This window comes from Sander vitreus, chromosome 3 (assembly GCF_031162955.1).
Source record: "Sander vitreus isolate 19-12246 chromosome 3, sanVit1, whole genome shotgun sequence".
NCBI lineage: Eukaryota > Metazoa > Chordata > Actinopteri > Perciformes > Percidae > Sander > Sander vitreus.
The window spans coordinates 36222107-36243921 of record NC_135857.1 but is presented as its reverse complement, the minus strand read 5'-3'; the positions used below and the strand labels follow the sequence as shown (position 1 = coordinate 36243921).

The window sequence follows — 21815 nt, the reverse complement described above, 5'->3', positions numbered from 1 at the left end:
AGAAAACAACTTCATTAACTTGACAACACGTGCGCAGCATTCAGCAAACGCACTTCAAATACACACAACACAACCAAATACATAAACGCGCTGCAAATATAGAAACGATGCAAAAAGAAAAGCACACAAACCCCGAAACAAATGCAACAAAATAAAAACGCTGCATCCAGATTACACAACGGAATTTCTCCAGGCCTCTAGAGGGAACGCTAAGTGGAACAGCTTGATTTATTGATAAATTATTATTATTATTATTATTATTATTATTATTATATAATACAGTCTATGCCCTCCTGGCTGGTGCCATCCTCGAGCTTCGACTTTTAAAGATAAAAGCTTGCGTCTGGTCCGCTATGTCTTCGTACTTTGGTGTTTTGGATGTCTTTGAATTAAACATCATATCATATCATATCATGCTGATGAATACAATAACTCTTTCAGCAGATGTCTTACTTACAACACGATGGAGTTAGCAAAGCAGTTTTGTTTTTATATGTGCGGGCGGGATTTATTCAGTTTGATAAATCCCACTGTCTCTACAAATTTCTCTGGCCTTAGGGCCTTATTTCGGACAAATTCCCACTACACATGACAGAATAAGATTGTTTTGGCCATTTTAAGCCTTTATTTGACAGGACAGCTGAAGTCATGAAAGGGGAGATAGATGGGGAATGAAATGCAGCAAAGGGCCGCAGGTCGGAGTCGAAACTGTGGCCGCTGCCTCGAGGAGTAAAGCTCTATATATGGGCGCTAGGTAGCCAGGCCAACATTATAAATGTTCTGAATCTACTGCTATTACCCCCTTTCAATGTATCAGTCAAAACAGATGCAGGTCTTGGTTGAGTTTGTTACAGAATGTAACAGATTCCCAACAGCAACCTTGTTAAGAAAAATACTACAGAATAAAGTTTATTATTATTATTCTAACAGGTGCACCATTTAACAGCAGACACATGTAACTAGTTTTTATCACATTTTGAAAAGAGCTCCCAGATACAGACAGGCATGTCACAAACTTGCAGTTAGATTACACCCTTCCCCTTTTCCCCCTACTTCCTGCTCTGTGTGTGTGTCAGCAGCTTTTTACTTTAACTTCCTCCCGTGTTGTGATGCAGACATGTTTCCTCCAGGTCAAACTTTTGGTAAGTGACACTTTTCAGCTAATTTCTGATCTGTTAGTTTCATTAAACTGTGAAAATGTATTTGTGTTGAAGAGATTAGCTCTGTTCTAACAGTTAGCTGTTAGCCACTGTGTTTAGGATCACCAGCTGCTAATGGGAGCTAACCATGCTAACCACTGGAGCTTATTCAAAATCAATATTTAACTCAAATGTAGCTTTGCTGACAAAGTGAGACAGGACTGAAGGTGATCTGTTAGTGTGAGGACAATAAATGATTTATCAAACATTACTGACACTCACTCATTATTTATAATCCAAACAAACAACTCATGAATGAATCTGGGGTCTCCACTGATTATTCTGTACTGCAGTAAAAGTACCAAAACACACTGTCAAAGTACAGTGTTAGTACAAGTTAGTGTGTTAGTGCTATTACCCACTTCAATGTATAATACCAATCAAAACAGATGCAAGTTTTTGTTCAGTTTGTTCCAGAATGTAACAGATTCACAACAGCAGACACATGTAACTAGTTTTTATCACATTTAAAAAAAAGAGCTCCCATATAAAGACAGGCATGTCACAAATTTACAGTTAAGGCTGATTTATACTTCTACGTAAAATCTACCCCGTTGCTACACACGTAGGTACGTGAAGACACAAACCTACGCCGGACCCTACACCATAGCCATAGCCTGAAGTGCTCCTCTCGAAAATTTTAACTACACGTCGCTGCAACGCACGTCGCTCGGCCATGGCTTGGTCGCGTTGCATTTCCCCCCCGACTCATTTCCTGGTTCTCCTTCTCCATAAACAACATGAAATCAAGGACAGGGTTAACTTTTCCCGCTACAGATTTACCACCGTGGTCAGAAAGAACAGGGGAGATGCTTTGTTTCTCTCACTATGACTCCAGAGTCGGTACTCGCTCCAAAGCTAATCGCCGTCACTCTCTCACTTCTCCCTCGCTCTACCACACATTCCCCACACACACACATGCCGGCTCGACGCACACACCAGCGCACAAATATAAACATCAGGCCACTTACGTAGGCAAAGGCGAAAGCTCTGCATGGGGCCTCCGCAGAACCATAAAACAGCCTTCAGATTACACCCTTCCCCTTTCCCCCTACTTCCTTTGTGTGTGTGTGTGTGTGTGTGTGTGTGTGTGCGTGTGTGTGTGTGTGTCAGCAGCTTTTTACTTCCCCTTCCTCTTGTGATGCAGATATGTTTCCTCCAGGTTACACTTTTGGTAAGTGACACTTTTCAGCTGATTGCTGATGAGTTTCATCACACTGTGAAAATGGGTTTGTGTTGAAGACTTAGCCACCATGTTCAGGTGATCTGTTAGTGTAAGGACAATAAATGTCTTATTACTGACACTCACTTATTATTCATATCCCAAACACACAACTCAGGAAATAATCAGATAAAACACTAAAGTCTAATAAAATTAAAGCAGAATCTTTACTTTTGGTTTAATAATTACCATTATATAATGATCCATGAATGAATCTTGAATTATTATTTGTTTACACAAATATCATCATAACATGATCTACAAAACTGGTCTGTTTTGATAATCAGAATATTTTTAAACTCCCAAATGTTCTGTTAAGTGACAGTGTTCTTTTTGGTATCTTTTGGATTTTTGCAGGGACAAAAAATGGAGACGCCTAAAGAAGTCGTCTTGGGAATTTTAGAAAATTTGGGAGCCGACGACTTTGAAAAATTTAAGTGGTACCTGCAGGGAGTCCTAAAAGACTTCCCAGCAATCCCAAAGAGTAAACTGGAGAATGTAAACAGGGTGAACACAGTGGATACAATGTTCCAGACCTACAGTATAAACACTATTAAAGTGACCAGAATAGTTTTAGTGAAGATCAATCAAAATGATCTAGTGGAGAATTTATCAAACATCATCTCAGATCCTGCAGGTAAGTCATAATCACTATGAATTTAAAAACAATTGATGTAACAAAGATTAAACTTTTATATCACAGTCTTCAACAAATATTAGCTTTGTTACAATGTCTCCCTCTTATCTACAAAGCTACATATGTTGCGTTGATAACAACAGAACAAGCTACCAAACATCCACAAGAGAAACAACTTTTAAAGTGTCTCCGAGAAAAAAAAAATTATGAAACGAAGTCAGAATGTTTTTGTTTACTCTACTGTTTAAAATTTGCACACACTGATGTCACTGTAAGATACTGCTTGGGCAATATTAATTCCCTCTGTAAATAAGTCATGTACTTTCTGGTTTATTTGGACAATGAAGACTTCATAGATGTATGACTGAGACACCTAACATATCAGTTGTTTTTTAGGAATACTAAGTCATTTTACAATAGTAACATATTCAGGACCTTGTCATCAAATGGGCTGAATAGATTTCATGAATACAGAAATTTGCACACACATTCACCAGAACAAACCCTCATTGATTTCATTGTTTTATTCATTCAGAGATTCTTGCTGCGTGCCAGCGAAAAGTCAAATCCAAATTACATAAGACGTTCCAGTGTGTGTTTGAGGGAATTGCTAAAGCAGGAAACAAGACCCTTCTGAATCAGATGTTCACAGAGATCCACATCACAGGGGGAGGGACTGCAAAGGTCAATGATGAACATGAGGTCAGACAGATTGAAACAGCATCCTGGAAGTCAGACATGCCAGAAACAACAATCACATATGAAGACATATTTAAAACCCCACCTGAAAGAGAAGAACCAATCAGAACAGTGATGACTAAGGGAGTGGCTGGCATTGGGAAAACAGTCTTAACACAGAAGTTCACTCTGGAATGGGCTGAAGGCAAAGCCAACCAGGACATCCAGTTCATATTTCCTTTCACTTTCAGAGAGCTGAACATGCTGAAAGAGGAAAAGTACAGCTTGGTGGAACTTGTTCATCACTTCTTTAGTGAAATCAAAGAAGCAGGAATCTGCAGGTTTGAAGAGTTCCTGGTTGTGTTCATCTTTGACGGTCTGGATGAGCGTCGACTTCCTCTGGACTTCCACAACACTGAGATCCTGACTGATGTTACAGAGTCCACCTCAGTGGATGTGCTGCTGACAAACCTCATCAGGGGGAAACTGCTTCCCTCTGCTCGCCTCTGGATAACCACACGACCTGCAGCAGCCAATCAGATCCCCGCTGAGTGTGTTGACATTGTGACAGAGGTCAGAGGGTTCACTGACCCACAGAAGGAGGAGTACTTCAGTAAGAGATACAGAGACAAGAAGCAGGCCAGCAGAATCATCTCCCACATCAAGACATCACGAAGCCTCCACATCATGTGCCACATCCCAGTCTTCTGCTGGATCACTGCTGCAGTTCTAAAGAAGGTGTTGAAGACCAGAGAGGGAGGAGAGCTGCCCAAAACTCTGACTGAGATGTACATCCACTTCCTGGTGGTTCAGTCCAAACGGACGAACGTCAAGTTTCATGACAAACGTGAAACAGATCCAACCTGGAGTCCAGACACCAGGAAGATGATTGAGTCTCTAGGAAAACTGGCTTTTGAGCAGCTGCAGAAAGGCAACCTGATCTTCCATGAATCAGACCTAACAGAGTGTGGCATCGATATCACAGCAGCCTCAGTGTACTCAGGAGTGTTCACTCAGATCTTTAAAGAGGAGAGTGGACTGTACCAGGACAAGGTGTTCTGCTTCGTCCATCTAAGTGTTCAAGAGTTTCTGGCTGCTCTTCATGTTCACCTGACATTCATCAACTCTGGAGTCAACCTGATGTCAGAAGTACAATCAACCTCCTGGTGGTCTGAATTGTTCAGGGACAAAACAGCACATTTCTACCAGAGTGCCGTGGACAAGGCCTTACAGAGTCCAAATGGACACTTGGACTTGTTCCTCCGCTTCCTCCTGGGTTTTTCTCTAGAGTCCAATCAAAATCTTTTACGAGGCCTGTTGACACAGACGGAAAGTAGCTCACAGACAAATGAGAAAACAGTTGAGTACATCAAAAAGAAGATCTGTGAGAATCTGTCTGCAGAGAGAAGCATCAATCTGTTCCACTGTCTGAATGAACTGAATGATCGTTCTCTAGTGGAGGAGATCCACCAGTCCCTGAGATCAGGAAGTCTCTCCACAGATAAACTAACTCCTGCTCAGTGGTCAGCTCTGGTTTTCATCTTACTGTCATCACAAAACGAACTGGACGTGTTTGACCTGAAGAAATACTCTGTTTCAGAGGAGGCTCTTCTGAGGCTGCTGCCAGTGGTCAAAGCCTCCAACACAGCTCTGTAAATGCACACAGAACTATCCAGATTAAATGCACTTTTTCTTTATTCAGAAAACTACTTTAACTTTCTTATATTGCTGATTCCTCTTCAGACTAAGTGGCTGTGACCTTTCAGAGAGAAGCTGTGAAGCTCTGTCCTCCGTTCTCAGCTCCCAGCCCTCTAGTCTGAGAGAGCTGGACCTGAGTAACAACCACCTGCAGGATCCAGGAGTGAAGCATCTGTCCTCTGGACTAGAGAGTTCACACTGCAGACTGGAAACTCTCAGGTTGGTTATAAGCTATTTGAAATGATGACCCTCTAAGCTGTTATTTTGTATTCATGTTAATTATTGGATGGGCTTTTTATTTCAGATTGAGTGGCTGTAAACTGTCAAAGAGAAGCTGTGAAACTCTGTCCTCAGTTCTCAGATCCCAGTCCTCTAGTCTGAGAGAGCTGGACCTGAGTAACAACAACCTGAAGAATTCAGGAGTGAAGCATCTGTCTCCTGGACTAGAGAGTCCACACTGCAGACTGGAAACTCTCAGGTTTGTTATCAGCTATTTGAAAATTATGACCCTCTGAGCTGATATTTTCTTCATATGTTAATTATTGGATGGACTTTTTATTTCAGATTGAGTGGCTGTAACCTGTCAGAGAGAAGCTGTGAAGCTCTGTCCTCAGTTCTCAGATCCCAGTCCTCTAGTCTGAGAGAGCTGGACCTGAGTAACAATGACCTGAAGGATTCAGGAGTGGAGCTGGTGTCTGCTGGACTAAAGTGTCCACGCTGCCAACTGGAAACTCTCAGGTTGGTGGTCAGCTGTTCCATGAGCTGTTATTCATTTCATATATTAATTATTGGATGGACATTTTATCAAATCCTTTTATACTAAATAGCTGTAACCTGTCAGAAATAAGCTGCAAAGCTCTGTCCTAAGTTGCCAGTCCTCTAGTCTGAAAAATCTGGACTCGAGTAGCAACACAGGTCAAATATTCAGTCTCTTTAGTCCTTTTACGATCCTGTATTAAATGTGGCAACAATATCACAGTGAAGGTTTTTTTTTACTCAGGAGGTTGTCACCTAGCCTTGTCCTACCAGACTCTTGTACATTTCATTTGTAGAGAGAGTCTGGCCACTCTCCATTGACAAGTGTTAACTTCCTTGAAGGCAGGTACTGTGTTGAAGTTTAAAACTATTGGATATGGCCAGAGCCACTCTGGATCTGCAATAACCAATCGCTAACGTTTGGTCATGACATCGGCTTAGTATCGCTAGCGTTAGCATCACTAGTGTTACTCTTAGCTAACTCCTTCACCACTAACGGAGTGAGCTGGAAAATCAAACTTTTCCCGAACCCCGTGGGGAGGAGGGCCACAACATCATGGCCACCAACAAAACTCAGCAAAGATTGTTCTTGCTCTGGCTTTAACTTCTGGATATTCGACAGCATTGCCACAACGGACTGAATGCTTCGCTCGCATCTTTTTCCTCCGCCATTACGAAACTCACCAAAGGTTATCAAACCTCAGAGTCATCGTCAACTGTTTGCTGATTGGACTGCCAAAACTTTGGCCGGAGAAAACCCAAGAATATACCGCAAACCCAGACGTAGTACTGAAGGAAAATGAAAACTTGAGCAGAAGTACGTAGGAGGGCGGAGCCAGGCTAGTTGTCACCAGGATAGGGTTTTGGTTTACAACACAGAAACATGACTTGGATATACAAAGCGCAGGTTTATTACAGTCCATTATTGTACAAGAGTCCCTGGTACCGAGGGCAATTCACGGTGTAAAGAAAAATAGCTTTTCATTACAGTAATTTACAGAATATTTGACTGTTATACTATTTGACAACATTAGATCTTCAGAATTTGTAAACCAATTATATGTTTTCAAACTATGGCTAGTAAGTATTTTTACAATACAGTAATATATAAGAAGTTGCGTTCAAAAGATCCTGTGTTATTTAACGATGGTCCCATATGATATGCTTGGTATTCAATGGGTTTACAACACCAGTTGACTGTGTAGAATAGCGACTCATAGAAATGACTCTATGTACTTTTGTTCTAACGTCCGACTATTCAGGCATTTTTGTAGTTGGATAGCATTTGTAGAAAACTTTGTGTGTGATCTGGGTTTGTAATTATCTTGTCAGCCTACTTCTTGCATCGCTGGAGGTCCATCCTGGTTATGTGCTAAGCAGTTTTCACCATGCTTTGTAGAGCCTTGAAGTTGAGGGCATGGTGTGACTGCCATACCAGGTCGTGATGTCCTGATGTCGATGACATGTGGACGAATGTGTGTGTGTGTGTGTGTGTGTGTGTGTGTGTGTGTGTTTGTGTTTAGTCTATCAGGCTGTCTGATCTCAGAGGAAGGCTGTACTTTTCTGGCCTCATCTCTGAGCTCCAACCCCTCCCATCTCAGAGTGCTGGACCTGAGCTACAATCATCCAGGAGACACAGGAGTGAAGCTGCTGTTGGCTGGACTGGAGGATCCACACTGGAGACTGGACACACTCATGTATGGTCAGACAGATAACACAGTTGCTCTGTCACTGACTGAGGGAATCTGGTTAATGTTTAATGGAGGATCTGAGTGAAGGTGTATGACGTTGATTGTGACTTTGTTTCTTCCTGCAGGGTGGACCATGGTGGACCACAGAGACTGAGACCTGGTTCAAGGAAGTGTGAGTGTGTTTGAAGTTCAATTCCTGAGAACTTAGCTGCACTAGATTTTTACATTTTCTTGACTAAAAACACAATTGTGAATTTCTCCAGAGTTTGTTTTTGTCTTTGTGGCTGGAAAGATGTTAGAACTTAATTGATAAAATAAAATCCACAAACATCACCAACTGAACACAGTGATCAAGCAGAACTAATAAATACATTTCATCAACAGTGGAGCCAACAGAAAGCCATCTAAAACCATTCAGAAGCGCATCTGTAAGCATATTCTCTTTATAAATCACAGATTACCCACAAGTGTGCGTGTGTGAATCAGTCTCTCATCCTGCCCTGTACATGCCCATTTTTAACCATAAATAGTCAATGCAAAGCACTTCATGAATGCTGATCAGTATGATAATGACCCTGGCAGTTGTTCTTTCGTTACGCCAAATCATGACGACTGGCGGGGAAAAAGCAAAAAAACGCTCGGGAATTGCTGCTAATTGAATTATAATTTTGGCCTGTTCTCGCACAGTGTAGGGAAACCTGATCTATAGACTACCTATGTTAATAATACCAACCAAAACGGCAGGCATTACGGCACTCGGGGACAGCTTTAATATACCAGACCTATATGATAAGATTTAACAGAAATATATATTATATCCAAACAAGCCTTGGTGATAAAGTTGAATATTATATATGATATTTATATAAAACACTTAGCTGTCTGCCATTTCCCTCTGGAAACAGCCGGTTGCCCCCAGAGTAGCGAGGACCTGTATTTGGTCCGGGATGGCGCGGTTCCGGCGCGTTGCCCTCTCTACTGGACCCAATTCAGTACATAGATCCAAGAGCACAGCTTTAGGGAATTTAAATCGTCAAATTAGCCATCGTCATGGGCCCTGAAGCGTCTTTCGCTCCTGATTATTCCATTGGTGTAGTCCTCCTGCAGTGCCAGCAGTGCCATCATTTAGCATTACGCACGGGGGTCACCGCAGTATTTATATGTTTACAACAATTTGTGATTGTTAACACCTTGCCAGAATCACAGCATCAATTAGTGGTATCACCCATCCCGAGATCACGAACAGTATTAAAGTTCGAACCGATAACGAGGACATTGAGTGTAACGATTGCACACGTTCTCAGCCCCGTTTTGTGTGTACGCCACGTTTATAAATGAGGCCCCTGCCTTAAAGCCAGTTGCTGGACCAATAGTCCTCTGATATTCATTTACTTTGAGTTCAGTACACTGTGGTGAAGCTTTTCTGCAGCAGACGACAGTTTGAGATTTGATCTTCAAAGGTGTGAACTTTGTGCTATTTGTGAGCACTTTGGTAGAGCTAATAAAAGTTTGAGAAAGCAGATGGTTCAGAACTCCTTTGTGCTGCAGTGGAAGATGTGAAAGTTTTATTAGTGAGACTTTATTGTTGTATTGGTGTTGTATTAGTTCATGTTTATTGATTTCGATCATCGGCTGTCATTAGTGGGTCCACACAAGGACAAAAAGCTGTGTTGTTGACGCTCCTATTCAATCATTGGCGCCTCATTGTTTTACTGCACCTCAGATCAGCTGTTCTTATTATATTTGATGTTTAGGAGGGAGTGTGCCTCATATTATGATGACCAGGGGCCTTATTTATTTATTTTATGTAGGATTCACATCAAAAGGTGGCTTATGGATGAAACAAAGTGCTTGGTGGGAGCAGAAATGCAAACTCTATGGTTTTTATTTAAAAAAAAAAAAGGCTAAAATGACACAAATTAAATAAAAAGCCTATGTAACTTCACAAGAGACATAGAGATACCAGCAATACAGCTGATAAAATAAACATAAAGTTGTTAAAAAATCAACTGATATTAACCTGCCCCCCATTGTGTTTTGTTCTCTCCATCAGATGTCTGTGAACTGGAACTGGACACAAACACAGTACACCGAAAACTCAAACTGTCTGACGACAACAGGAAGGTGACACGTGTGGAGGAGTATCAGCCATATCCTGATCATCCAGACAGATTTGACCGCTGGCCTCAGCTTCTGTGTAAAGATGGTCTGACTGGTCGCTGTTACTGGGAGGTCGAGAGGAGAGGACAGGTTTCTATAGCAGTGAGTTACAGAGGAATCAGGAGGAAAGGAACTAGTGATGACTGTGGGTTTGGAGGAAATGATCAGTCCTGGAGTCTCAGCTGCTCTGTTGATGGTCATTACTCTGTCAAGCACAAAAACAGAACAACCTCCTCCTCCTCCTCCTCCTCCTCCTCTTCTATCTCTGACGGAGTAGCAGTGTATGTGGACTGTCCTGCTGGCATTCTGTCCTTCCACAGAGTCTCTTCTGACAGACTAATCCACCTCCACACCTTCAACACCACATTCACTCAACCTCTTTATCCTGGGTTTGGGGTCTGGTCTGGTTCCTCAGTGTCTCTATGTCCTCTGCAGGACTGAGAGTCTCTCCTGTGGACAGAAACACTGACTGAAGATCAGCTGCTGAAATCAAAGTTCAGTCGGTTCACCATTTTAAAACTAAATTTTCTAATGTTTAGTAAAATCTATCTACCTAGATTCAAACTTAATTTAAGGGATTTTTCCACAGTGTTGCAGTGTTGTAAAAACTTTTGATTTTGAATTAGTTTTCTAGTCAAGAAAACTATAAGTGATCCTCAATTATTTTTTAAGCACAAAGCTGCAATAGTTTAACAGTTGGGTAGTGATTTTACAACACAAAGTCCTAATTATGAATTTCCATAAATACTCTTAACTCTCGCTGATGAGGAATGCATTCATGGAGATTTTGTGTATTATATCTGTATTTTGCTATGTGTATATCCATGTTTCTGTGTACTGGTGGTGAAAACAAATATCCCTCTGGGGCAATAAATCTAACAGTACATTCACTTTGTTGTTGAGGGTTTACTTGTGTTAGGTTCTTCCATACTTCAGTCTCACTCGTCTGAATATGATCTTTTGAGTGAAGCTGCTGCTGTCTGCATGTCAACGCTTTGACAGGAAGTTTCATCGCCACTCGGAGGTCACACAACAACACACTTCTAGTGGGTCGTAGTCTCGCATTGCCAGACCTTCCTCCACAGCGCTGCGGAGGAAGGTCTATCTAGTCCACGCAGCTTAAAGTATCAAATTAACAGTACACAGGCATTATCAGCAAAATGTACTTTAGAAAGTAAAAGTAGACAAGTAAAGCGAAATCGTGTTTCATTAGTTGTTCCACTTCCCCTCAGCCCTTGATATTATGTAACAGCATATGGAGAGATAACTGCTGCTGTACACGCTGGTCACAGCAGAGAGTTGATGTTGCTGATCTTTAGCTCATTAGATGGCCAGTTAGCTCCATCTAGTGGACAGATAGTAGAACTCCATCATCTGATGAGTGCCTTCTGTGTTAACCCTCTCTGTCATGTCTGCCTGGTATCATGTTTGTGTGTCTGCTTTCCTTGCAGATACTGCAGGTGGGCGTGGCAGAGAGTGGTGGCAGCTCCTGGGCTCGTTAGTTAACGTTAGCAGCTCCTGGGCTCATTAGTTAACGTTAGCAGCTCCTGGGCTCATTAGTTAACGTTAGCAGCTCCTGGGCTCATTAGTTAATGCTGGCAGCTCTTGGGGCCTGTGGGCTAGTGAACTTTTAAACGCCTCTTTGGTTCAGTTGTGCCCCCTGCAACAAACAAACAGAAGTACATATGGCAGTAAATTAGAGTAAGGCTGAAGTTAAAAGCATAACCAAAGCAGAAATAAAAAAGAAGTGGCAGGATAATTTGAACAGGGAAATTAAAGGTAGAATGTTTTACAGCAGAGGTGCCCAAATTATTTCATATGAAGGGCCAACATGTATCTGGATGGAAGGCCAAGGACGAAAAATAAATGTTGATGTTAAAGAATACCAAAATTCTTGTTTTTCTTCGTAGAGAAGACTTACATATTTAAGTAGCACTGCACTAAAACTGCTGTTGCTGACCCCCAGAGAAAGAGAAAATGAATAAATACATTTATTCTGAGGGTCATCCAATTTCTTTTAGTCTAGGGGGGAGGGTCACCCAACTTTTGAATCCGTGAGAACAGCAACATTTCAAAGTGGCTTGTTTGGTGCATATTTATCCATGTAGGTCTCTCAGTCTCGGCCCCTATCGCTAGCAGATGGGTCCCTCCCTGTTTAGTCAGCCAGACAATTTGAGCTGTAGCTTTAGAGACTGTGGGATTTCCCAAACTGAATAAATCCCACTCGCACATATAAACACAAAACTGCTTTGCTAGCTCCATTGTGTTGTAACTTAGACATCTGATGAAAAAATAATTGTATTCATTAGCATGATTGCTGTACTGTTTAGTTCAAAAACTTCCAAAACACCGTACGAAAACGTAACGGGCCAGATGCAAGCTTTCATTTTGAAAAGTCAAAGCTTGCGGACTGCACCAAGCCGGGAGGGATGAGACGGGAGGTCTCCAGGCTGCAGCCATACCCGACTCAAATATCCTTGCAGTCCCAGTGATATATATATATATATATATATATATATATATATATATATATATATATAAAATGAATCACGACACAGATCACAAAGTTTCTATATCAGAAACTCATGCAGATGATTATTGATCATTGAAATGAGTCTGCAGGTATTTATGATGTGTTAAAAAGCAGTAATAATACTTTTTATAAACATTTGTATTGTGCCTTTCATACAAGAAATAGGCCCACTGTACAATAAGGAAATTGTTTGACATAACCAGACAGAATGAACATAAAAAAAGGTGATGAAATGCCATAATTAATGGTAATAAGATGAAAAATAAAACTTGAAGCAGTAGTGCTACAACTGTCGGTCGATCCGTATAGTTTGTGCTGAAAGTGAATGATGGTAGAGTTTCATTTCAATGCCCCGCCCTCTGCTTTTCAAGTGGATTTCGTAAGTATAAATATAGTACAAGAATTGTACAAAATTGTGCTGAGAAAACTTATTTTGCAGTTCACATTTAACAAAAAGAAACCTTAATATTCAAATCCCCAAATTGAAAAACAAATACCTACCCCACAACGCAAATGTCTGAATAGTCAAAAAAATCGGGAGCGTGCCTATATTCCCACACCCCTTTGTTCCCACAGTTCCAACATTTCTAAGATTTATTTTCCAAAATTAGGCCCTATGTTCCCACATTTCCTTTTTCATGAATTTGTATCAGATTTTATCTCCCTAACCCTAACCCTAAAAACATTTTGTGGGAGGATAGGGCTTAAATTGAAGAAAAATGTAGGAACAAAGAAGACCTAATTTTTGAAAATGTCCTAGAAATGTGGGAACATATGGCTGACCCCAAAAAAATCTTGTCCAGTCCTTATCCTTACCTGTGCTCCACACTTCTTTACAAATCTAAAATAATTGTAACAGCGCCACCTGGAGGGTCGATGTAAAACCAGGTAGAGCTGGAGATCTCCACATCCACACATGAATGAGTAAAAGTGTATCTTTATACAACCCAACAAAGACAAAACACAGAACCTCTGTTTTACATGTAAGGGATAATGTAGAGCAAGGCGGTTGTTATAGCGAACACAACCCCGACAGGGTGATCAGGACCCTGACGTGAAGCAATGTAATGTAACATTAACTAATTAACATTGTTATCCCTGCGGCTGAAGTTACTGCGTAGCGATCATAGTCCGTATATAAAGATGTAGAGTTAGGCCCTCACCAGATCTGCTGTCATTGCACAGGGCCTCGCACCCCCCTGTGACTGCTCTGGCAATAGGGAAGGTCTGGCAAGTAATAAGCAGTTCATATCCCGCAGAAACGAAAAAATGAATCTAAAGTGCAATATTCACAGCAATGAACATGTTAACATTTAGGTAGGCAAAGTCATTAAATATACAATAATTATGATCAGTGTATACGATGGAACAATGGCACTAGAATGTTGGGCTGGTACTGCCAAACATTATCTCCAGGTTATAAACACCCCCCCACACACACACACACACACACACACACACACACACACACACACAATCTTAAAAAAATAGATAACTTACCATGTGTAGTACAAAGACACAGACTGTTGCATTACTCTGCATGGACATGCTCATGTTGCATGCAGAAACTGCCAGTAGCCAACAAAATTGCACACTGCCTGTTGTACAACACATTATAATAGTTGTCATAATATGGACAGTAAGGGTAAGCCGCCTTATCAACATAAAATCCTGCTTTAAGAAAAGGAAAAATGTACATGTTTAAGTTTACGATTAAAGCAGCATTTCATGGGGTAGGCTAGCTTGCCATTTAGGGCTTCGATGGACAAATTAGCTTTTAAAGTGGTTGAGTCCGCACCGGGGGAAGCATCTTCCTGAAGGGAGAAGCTGGTACTCAGCCCTAGTGCAGACATTTTCTACCTGAACACTCAATGTCAGTTTGTTGTCCATGTGTATGCCCAAGTATTTATAAGAGTTGACCCGGGTTATGGTGTGGTCATGGATAACCACTGGTGAGTGGTCGCCAATGGATTTGGGGTCAAATACCATCTCCTCTTTTTTCTTAACATTGAGGATGAAGAAATGTCGCACCACTGGACAGTTGTTCGTGTCAAGTTCTGGATCTCAGTTGTATACACAGCTGTATCTGAAGTGTCAGACATAAGACCCAGGATGGCTGTATCATCGGAAAACTTTATCATGCAATTGTTTATAGTGCTGCATGTACATTCATTAGTATACAAGGCTTTCTTTGTGTTGGAATTTTAAATTCAGTGGATTTCTGAGGACTATGGTTAACTGCTCCTCAGATCTCTGCAGGGTAAATCCAGACAGCTAGCTAGACTATCCAATCGGAGTCTTCTATCGCACAACTATTTTGCAGCGGATCTGTGCGGAGTTTAGTACCGCGTAGGCCCTAGGATTCTCCAGGTGTTTAGTGCCTCTCTGGTGGGTGTATATGAACTGGAAGGGATCTAGCTGTGGGCCTACATCCAGCCATAGTTTGCTCACCATGAGCTTCTCCATACACTTCATCACAACAGAGGTTAGAGCAGTGGGTCTAAAATTATTATTCTCCTGTGGACAGAGTTTTTACGGACAGGTGTGATGATTCCATTTAGCACAGATGTTTTATTCCTTTTAGTCCGTGTTTGTGTTAGCCTACTATTTTCTTTTTGTCCCTCTGTATTTGCATAAAGCGTTCTTGGGTTTCATGAAATGCACTATATTAGTCTAAGTCAGTATTACGTTCGTTGCTACAACAAACTCTTAATGCTTTGGCTCGTGACACAGTGACAGTGATAACGTTACTGGAGTTTCTATTTGCACCCCCAGTACGAAAAGCCTATGCCACACAGCTGAGCTATTCACACCCTGTGACATAACAACAACACGTTGCTCGCGTGCACCGAAATCATGGCCGACATTCATCTTCCTTGACAGCAGAAACTGGCATATTAAGAAAGTTTTGTCTCTAAAGTTTATAACAATTGAATTTCTAGCAGAAAATGGACACTACAGTTGCGCTTTCTGTCTTCAGTGAAAGCATACAACTGTTAGTACCAATATTTGTATACAGCATGGTTAACTAGCAACCGAGGCTTAAAGACACCAAATGGTCAACGGTTGGACTACATTCCACAAGAACTGCTAGATGGGTGTTTAGAACACTGCACTATGGTGTGGGGGTCTGGGGTTTGATTCCCTCATGAAGAAATATTGTTTCTTTCATTTTGGATTGGATAATTTACATGCCATTGCGCAAGTCAGGGCCCACGAACGCAAACTTTTTTTGCAAGGTGGTACGGGAAGACTCATGAATATTCAATTAGGGAACTCATCCCTGAATGGCTAGTACTCATTGCCTGCTCTGGTTGGGTTGGTTAGGTTTAGGCAAGAGGAGTGGGATTGGTTATGGTTAGGGTAAGAATGTCAGGGCGAGCCAATCAGTGATGAGTTCCCTAATGAATATTCATGAGTCTTCCCCTACCACCCAGTAAAAAAAAAAATTGCGGCACACCAACCCGTTCTCATTCCGAACTCGTAAAATAAGGACGTTATGACAGTGGCGAAAAAGGCGTCTTTCAGAGTGTTTGTGTAACGCACCGGGGAAAGCAGCAGTTAGAGAGGATTTAGAGAGGAGTATGTAAGGAGGTTGGTTGGGGTGGTGGATGGGTTCGCGTCCTGCTTGTCATGCTTGCTATAGTTGTTTTTTTCTTTCCTCCCGCATGTCACAGAACTGTACGCCCACCCACGACCCTTTCCTAAACCCAACCATCCCGTATTTCCCGCGTGTCACGGAACCGTAAGCCCACCCACGACCTTTTCCTTAACATAACTGCGTCAAAAGGGACGGCAATATTCCGGACCAAGCGTGTTTACTTATAGCGCTAAAGGGACGGAAATAGTCCCGACCAAGCGTGTTTACTTATAGCTCTAAAGGGACGGCAATAGTCCTGACCAAGCACGTTTACTTATAGCGCTAAAGGGACGGCAATAGTCCTGACCAAGCACGTTTACTTATAGCGCTAAAGGGACGGCAATAGTCCTGACCAAGCACGTTTACTTATAGCGCTAAAGGGACGGCAATAGTCCTGACCAAGCACGTTTACTTATAGCGCTAAAGGGACGTCAATAGTCCCGACCAAGCATGTTTACTTATAGCTCTAAAGGGACGTCAATAGTCCCGACCAAGCATGTTTACTTATAGCGCTAAAGGGACGGCAATAGTCCGGACCAAGCGTGTTTACTTATAGCGCTAAAGGGACGTCAATAGTCCGGACCAAGCTCGTTTACTTATAGCCCTAAAGGGACGTCAATAGTCCGGACCAAGCTCGTTTACTTATAGCCCTAAAGGGACGGCGAAACACAGGACTTTCACCCAGGAGAGCGGGGTTCTCGTCCCGCTTGTCACGCTTGCTATAGTCGTTTTTTTCTTTCCTCCCGCGTGTCCCAGAACCGTACGCCCAAATACGTCATGCTTCAATGCAAAATGTTCGTGGAAATCCCATCGAAACTTGACTTTTTTTGTCAAAAGCGACTAGCGACTTTTTCTGGTGTTATTGGAGACTTTTGGGGTGTTTGGAGACTCGTGAAAGCACGTATCACTCTGCAATTACTGTGCTCAACGAGCAGTGGGTGCTGCTGTGAGACCCTCCCCCGTCCAAAAGCCCTCACGGGCGGTAAGTCTCTCAGTAGCCTCGCACAGCAGTCCCAGCCTGCAATCTGAGCAGAGAGGAGACACACACCACTCCGCGTCCAGGCTGCATTTAATCACGTATGCGTAAATGTAAATGTTTCTTCACTCTTACACAAAATAATTAGGGACACGACGTGGGACTGAATCAAACAGCTGTTTTGGGGATCTCAATATTGTTAATATTGTCTCTGTACTGTATAATAATAATAATAATAATGAAGAAGAGAAGAAAAAAAAAGAAAAGAAAAAGAAAGTGTCCTCCAATAGTGGTGGGTAAAAAAAATAAATAAAAAAAATCATAAAAAAACGCCTACTGTTTACATGAGTTTTGTGGTGTAGTAATAGTTCTAGTTTACAATTTACTTTTTCCCTGTTCATTTGATATGTGGACAACATAACAAATGGATATAGGGGGGGTAAATCTGATGAAATAAATTCAACTCTCTTTCAAAATATCAGGTATTTCATGGAAATTACATAATCCAACATGGCCGCCGCCATATGATGTCATAATATGCAAATTAGATGGGAAAATTTACACCCTAGATAAACTTTAGGTCATTCTCAGTATTTGTCTCATTTACACTTTGTCTCTATCTCAAATCACTTTCAAGCCAGAGCCTTCTGAAATTTAGGTGTCAAAATCTAGTATTTTTAAAAATAAAACCCGGTGCCTAAAGGGTTAAAGAATATTCTGGATCCAGTGGAGGAATGCAATGAGCAGTGTTCCTCGAGTGAGCGTGACACTGCGCTGCCTCAGGAGTTAGTATATTGATACTGTCAACTGGCATTGTTGCATTTGATCAAAGTCAGCAGTTTCACTTTTGTCTCTTCATCATAGGACTCCACAATAAAACCTGTGGCCTTTCTCGCTGTGGCCTTTCTCGCTGTCATGCCTGCACAGATGTGTTAGGTGTTTGCCATGATTGCTTTGATGGATGCCTTGCAGCTCCTAGCCAGATAAGTGATTGTAGCACAGCATCTGAGACTACGTCATTTTCTTTAAAAACAATCGTATGCTCCTCTAAAGGCTTCCTCCTAAACCCCCTGCAGCCTTTAAGAGGATGAGGCTTCTTATGGAGTTCTTTTCAACATTATCCAAATCAATACTTAAACTGCTTGCCTGACTTACAGTATCTGGCAAGGGTTGTCTTGTGGGTGTAGACTGAGCTTTTCCTTGCTTCTTGGATGGATGCTCCAGTTTTGACAAACTTTGGTTTCCTGATGAGCAAAAGCAAAGCTTGGATTATTGCGTGGCTTTGCCTCTCTGCAGAGTCGCAGAAGAACTAGGAATGGAAGAAAGGAAAATGTTTGTACATCTTTGTAACTTGGGATCCTTGAGTCATCCATTTTTCCTGCAGACTGTAAGTAATTAGTCTAAAATGGGTGTTACACCAACAGAGGTGTCAAGATAAATCCAGGCAAGTAACCTTCATATTTATCAGAATCCACCTCCTGTAGGAGATCTCCAAGCTCCTGGAGTTTTGTGGCATCTTTGTTATTGATACTGGGAAAGCTGTCCATCCTTTCAAATAAAGATTTTTCAAAAACCTCTGGGGAGCCTTTCCTAGTCTTGTAATAGGATAACCTTAATTCAAGGTTCTAATCCTTCTCACATGATGTGCAGACTGTTCTCCGAACCATTTTGACAGAAGTTCAAGGTGTTTACCAACTGATAGGTACGATCCCTCTATGGCGGTTAGTGCCCTTGTCAGTGCCCCTGATGAAGGCAATGGCTGAAAACTGGAGTTGCTTACAGGAAAATAGTTTGTGTATTCCCAGGATTACACCCTAGAGCGTACAAATGTTTTCCTACATTCAGCTCGGTCACTGGTCAGTGAAAACAACCTTAAATTCAGACTGTGGGGAAACTTTTGTGTGGTAGACAGATTGTCATCATCAGTCCACACAAAAGTACAAAATATTGTTGACATCTTGACTCTCATGTTCAGTAACTGTTCATGTTGTTATAACTGCATTGTTGAAGTTACAGTTTATTTAACAACATTGAAAGCTGAATATGAAATTGAATGATTTACTTTTCAGTTTCAATTTTGTCAGTAAAGTTGTAAATAACTCACCAGATGATAACCTGCAGCTGTGTTGTGTCTGTTTCTCTCCATCAGATGCCGTTGAACTGGAACTGGACACAAACACAGTAAACACAAGACTCAAACTGTCTGACAACAACAGGAAGGTGACACGTGTGGAGGAGTATCAGCCATATCCTGATCATCCAGAGAGGTTTGACTACTGGCATCAGCTGCTGTGTAGAGATGGTCTGACTGGTCGCTGTTACTGGGAGGTCGAGAGGAGAGGAGAGGTTTATATATCAGTGAGTTACAGAGGAATCAGGAGGAGAGGAGACAGTGAAGACTGTATGTTCGGATGGAATGATCAGTCCTGGAGTCTGATCTGCTCTGATGAACGTGGTTACTCTGTCTGGCACAATAACATCGAAACAAACCTCTCCTCCTCCTCCTCCTCCTCCTCTTTCTCTGGTAGAGTAGCAGTGTATGTGGACGTTCCTGCTGGCTCTCTGTCCTTCTACTCAGTCTCCTCTGACTCACTGATCCTCCTCCACACCTTCAACACCACATTCACTCAGCCTCTTTATCCTGGGTTCAGGTTCTGGTCTCTTGGTGCCTCAGTGTCTCTGCTTACTATGCAATTCTGCAGGTGAATTGTAAGCTTCGTAAGCTAAGAGAAAGTGGTGCCTCCCAAACAGATAGAGCGATAGCATTTAAAAGTTCAAATTATTTAAACTATGACCTCGTTGTCGCTCTCCCTTTCTGCTCTGCACCCTACAGTTCACACACACACACACACACACACACACACACTGCACTGTAAAGCAGATCTGAGACTCAAACAAAACACATTCATTTTTTCTGATCAAAATTTGAAAACATTTTTCTGATCAAATCAAATCTACACATTTCATCTTCAGGGCAATCATTTGTTGACTTGACATTTTCATGATTTCTGTCATCAGTTGACTCTTTACTATACTTACTCTTTACTTAAGAGTCCTGAGAAAAGTCCTGTTGTGATTTGACACTATAAATCAAATTGATTTGAATTTACTGAGTTTCAAGACATTTGACACCATCAGCTTTTAGCAGGTGTTCTGTATCAGGTAATAAATGAATAAATGAATGAACATGGTGTTTGTTATGGACTCTGGAGAAGGACAACGTTAAGCTCTCATCCAGGACTTTGGTTCCAGATCTGGTGCTATGTGCAATAAGACCTTTATATATATAAAGCACTTTTCGAAAACAGAACTGTATAAAGAAAACTGTAGTGTAAGAGGTGATCCAGTCTGTTTCTGCAGTAGATCTGGTTTCCTCTTAAAGACGTGACACATTCCCTGTGTAACATATCAGAGTTTCATGTTATTGGACTGCAGGTTCTACAGTATGACCACTAGATGGCGGCTTCGTGTGACACACATCATGATTCCCATGAGATCCAAATCTGCTGTCTCCTCTTTCTCTGTCCTCAATGTTTTGTTTTAATCTCTTTACCCTCCTTAATATTCACTCTTTAACATATCTCAGAATCAGAATCATTTTATTTATCATTGTAAAACATTGTCACAATTAAATTTAAGTGCTACTCCTTCTGGTGCCTAGAAGTATACATTCATATGCACACGGCATACCCTTCCACAAACCATACCCTCACATACACATAATGGGACTCACGCCGTACTCTCAAACCAAAAAAACTATTTTTTTTTAAAAGATCACAGTACTGGAAAAGTGCAAATGGTTTATCTGTGTTTTTTTGCCCCCAACAGCTCCTTCCAGGCAGCGCTGCCTGGAAGGCACTAGGATTAGGCACTGGTTAGGGTTAAGGTTAGGGTTAGGGTTAAGGTTAGGGTTAGGTGCCTTGGAGGCAGCGGTCGCAGCACTGCCTGGAAGGAGCTGTTGGGGGCAAAAAACACCATTGAGCGTGCAAATGCAGTGCAAAACAGGCAAGATAGTCATTCAGCATGATGAAGTCCTATTATTGTAATTGAATGTTTAGAGTTGTGATGGCTGTGGGGGAAAAGCTATCTCTGAACCTGGATGTGCGGGTTCTGACAGACCTGTAAGGTCCTGAGAGGAGTAACTGAAAGTGTTCGTGGCCTGGGTGAGAGGAGTCCTTGATTATGTTTTTTGCTATGCTGAGGTAGCGGGAAGAGGCGATGCTGTCAAGTGTGGGCAGCGAGCAGCCAATGATCTTTTCTGCAGACCGGATGACCCTTTGCAGTGATTTTTTTCTGTGCCACAGTGCAGCTTGCATACCACACTGTGATGCAGTACGTCAATATGCTCTCTATGACAGAGCGATAAAAGGCCACCAGCCTAGTCTCTCTCTCTGTACTGAATCCATATCATATTAGAATTCCTACTTTTTATTATAGAATTGATCTCAGCATTAGGGCTTAAAAATAGAATAATTTCAGCCCGGTCTCACAGCAGTTCGTGTAAATTTGTTAAAAAATGTTATTTTTAATATATTGATACGTGTTCACGGGGACGTTTTTTACGTGGTGGCCAGCACGAAAATGTAAAGTAATGTATTTCAATGGGAAGCATATTTCGTGGTCAC

General features: G+C 41.7%; 2 protein-coding genes across 4 annotated transcripts; both read left to right on the top strand.

The window, feature by feature from the left end:
* The first annotated feature begins 1070 nt into the window (after positions 1-1070).
* LOC144515990 (protein NLRC3-like) lies at positions 1071-10547 on the top strand. 3 transcript variants are annotated; one of them, XM_078247236.1, is made up of 10 exons: positions 1071-1142; positions 2779-3058; positions 3594-5388; positions 5480-5653; positions 5739-5912; positions 5999-6172; positions 7722-7887; positions 8007-8053; positions 8266-8309; positions 9935-10547. In XM_078247236.1, the coding sequence occupies exons 1-10, from the start codon at positions 1110-1112 to the stop codon at positions 10480-10482; spliced, it is 3435 nt and encodes a 1144-aa protein (XP_078103362.1). In that variant the 5' UTR covers positions 1071-1109; the 3' UTR covers positions 10483-10547. The 3 variants fall into 3 exon arrangements, with proteins under 3 accessions (XP_078103362.1, XP_078103363.1, XP_078103364.1); XM_078247237.1 differs by lacking the exon at positions 8266-8309 and having other exon boundaries at positions 7714-7887; XM_078247238.1 differs by lacking the exon at positions 8266-8309 and having other exon boundaries at positions 9935-10025.
* Positions 10548-14501: 3954 nt separating this feature from the next.
* Positions 14502-19896, top strand: LOC144515930 (stonustoxin subunit alpha-like). Its single transcript, XM_078247128.1, has 2 exons — positions 14502-14526; positions 19340-19896. The coding sequence occupies exons 1-2, from the start codon at positions 14502-14504 to the stop codon at positions 19894-19896; spliced, it is 582 nt and encodes a 193-aa protein (XP_078103254.1).
* The last annotated feature ends 1919 nt before the right edge of the window (positions 19897-21815 follow it).

Excerpts from the sequence above, each read along its gene's own strand:
- LOC144515990 (XM_078247236.1), top strand. The coding sequence starts at position 1,110 with ATGCAGACATGTTTCCTCCAGGTCAAACTTTTG. Across the intron at positions 8,054-8,265 it reads GAGACCTGGTTCAAGGAAGT|TGGAGCCAACAGAAAGCCAT; the intron begins GTGAGTGTGTTT and ends TTTCATCAACAG. Across the intron at positions 8,310-9,934 it reads AACCATTCAGAAGCGCATCT|ATGTCTGTGAACTGGAACTG; the intron begins GTAAGCATATTC and ends TCTCTCCATCAG.
- LOC144515930 (XM_078247128.1), top strand. The coding sequence starts at position 14,502 with ATGGTGTGGTCATGGATAACCACTG. Across the intron at positions 14,527-19,339 it reads GTGGTCATGGATAACCACTG|ATGCCGTTGAACTGGAACTG; the intron begins GTGAGTGGTCGC and ends TCTCTCCATCAG.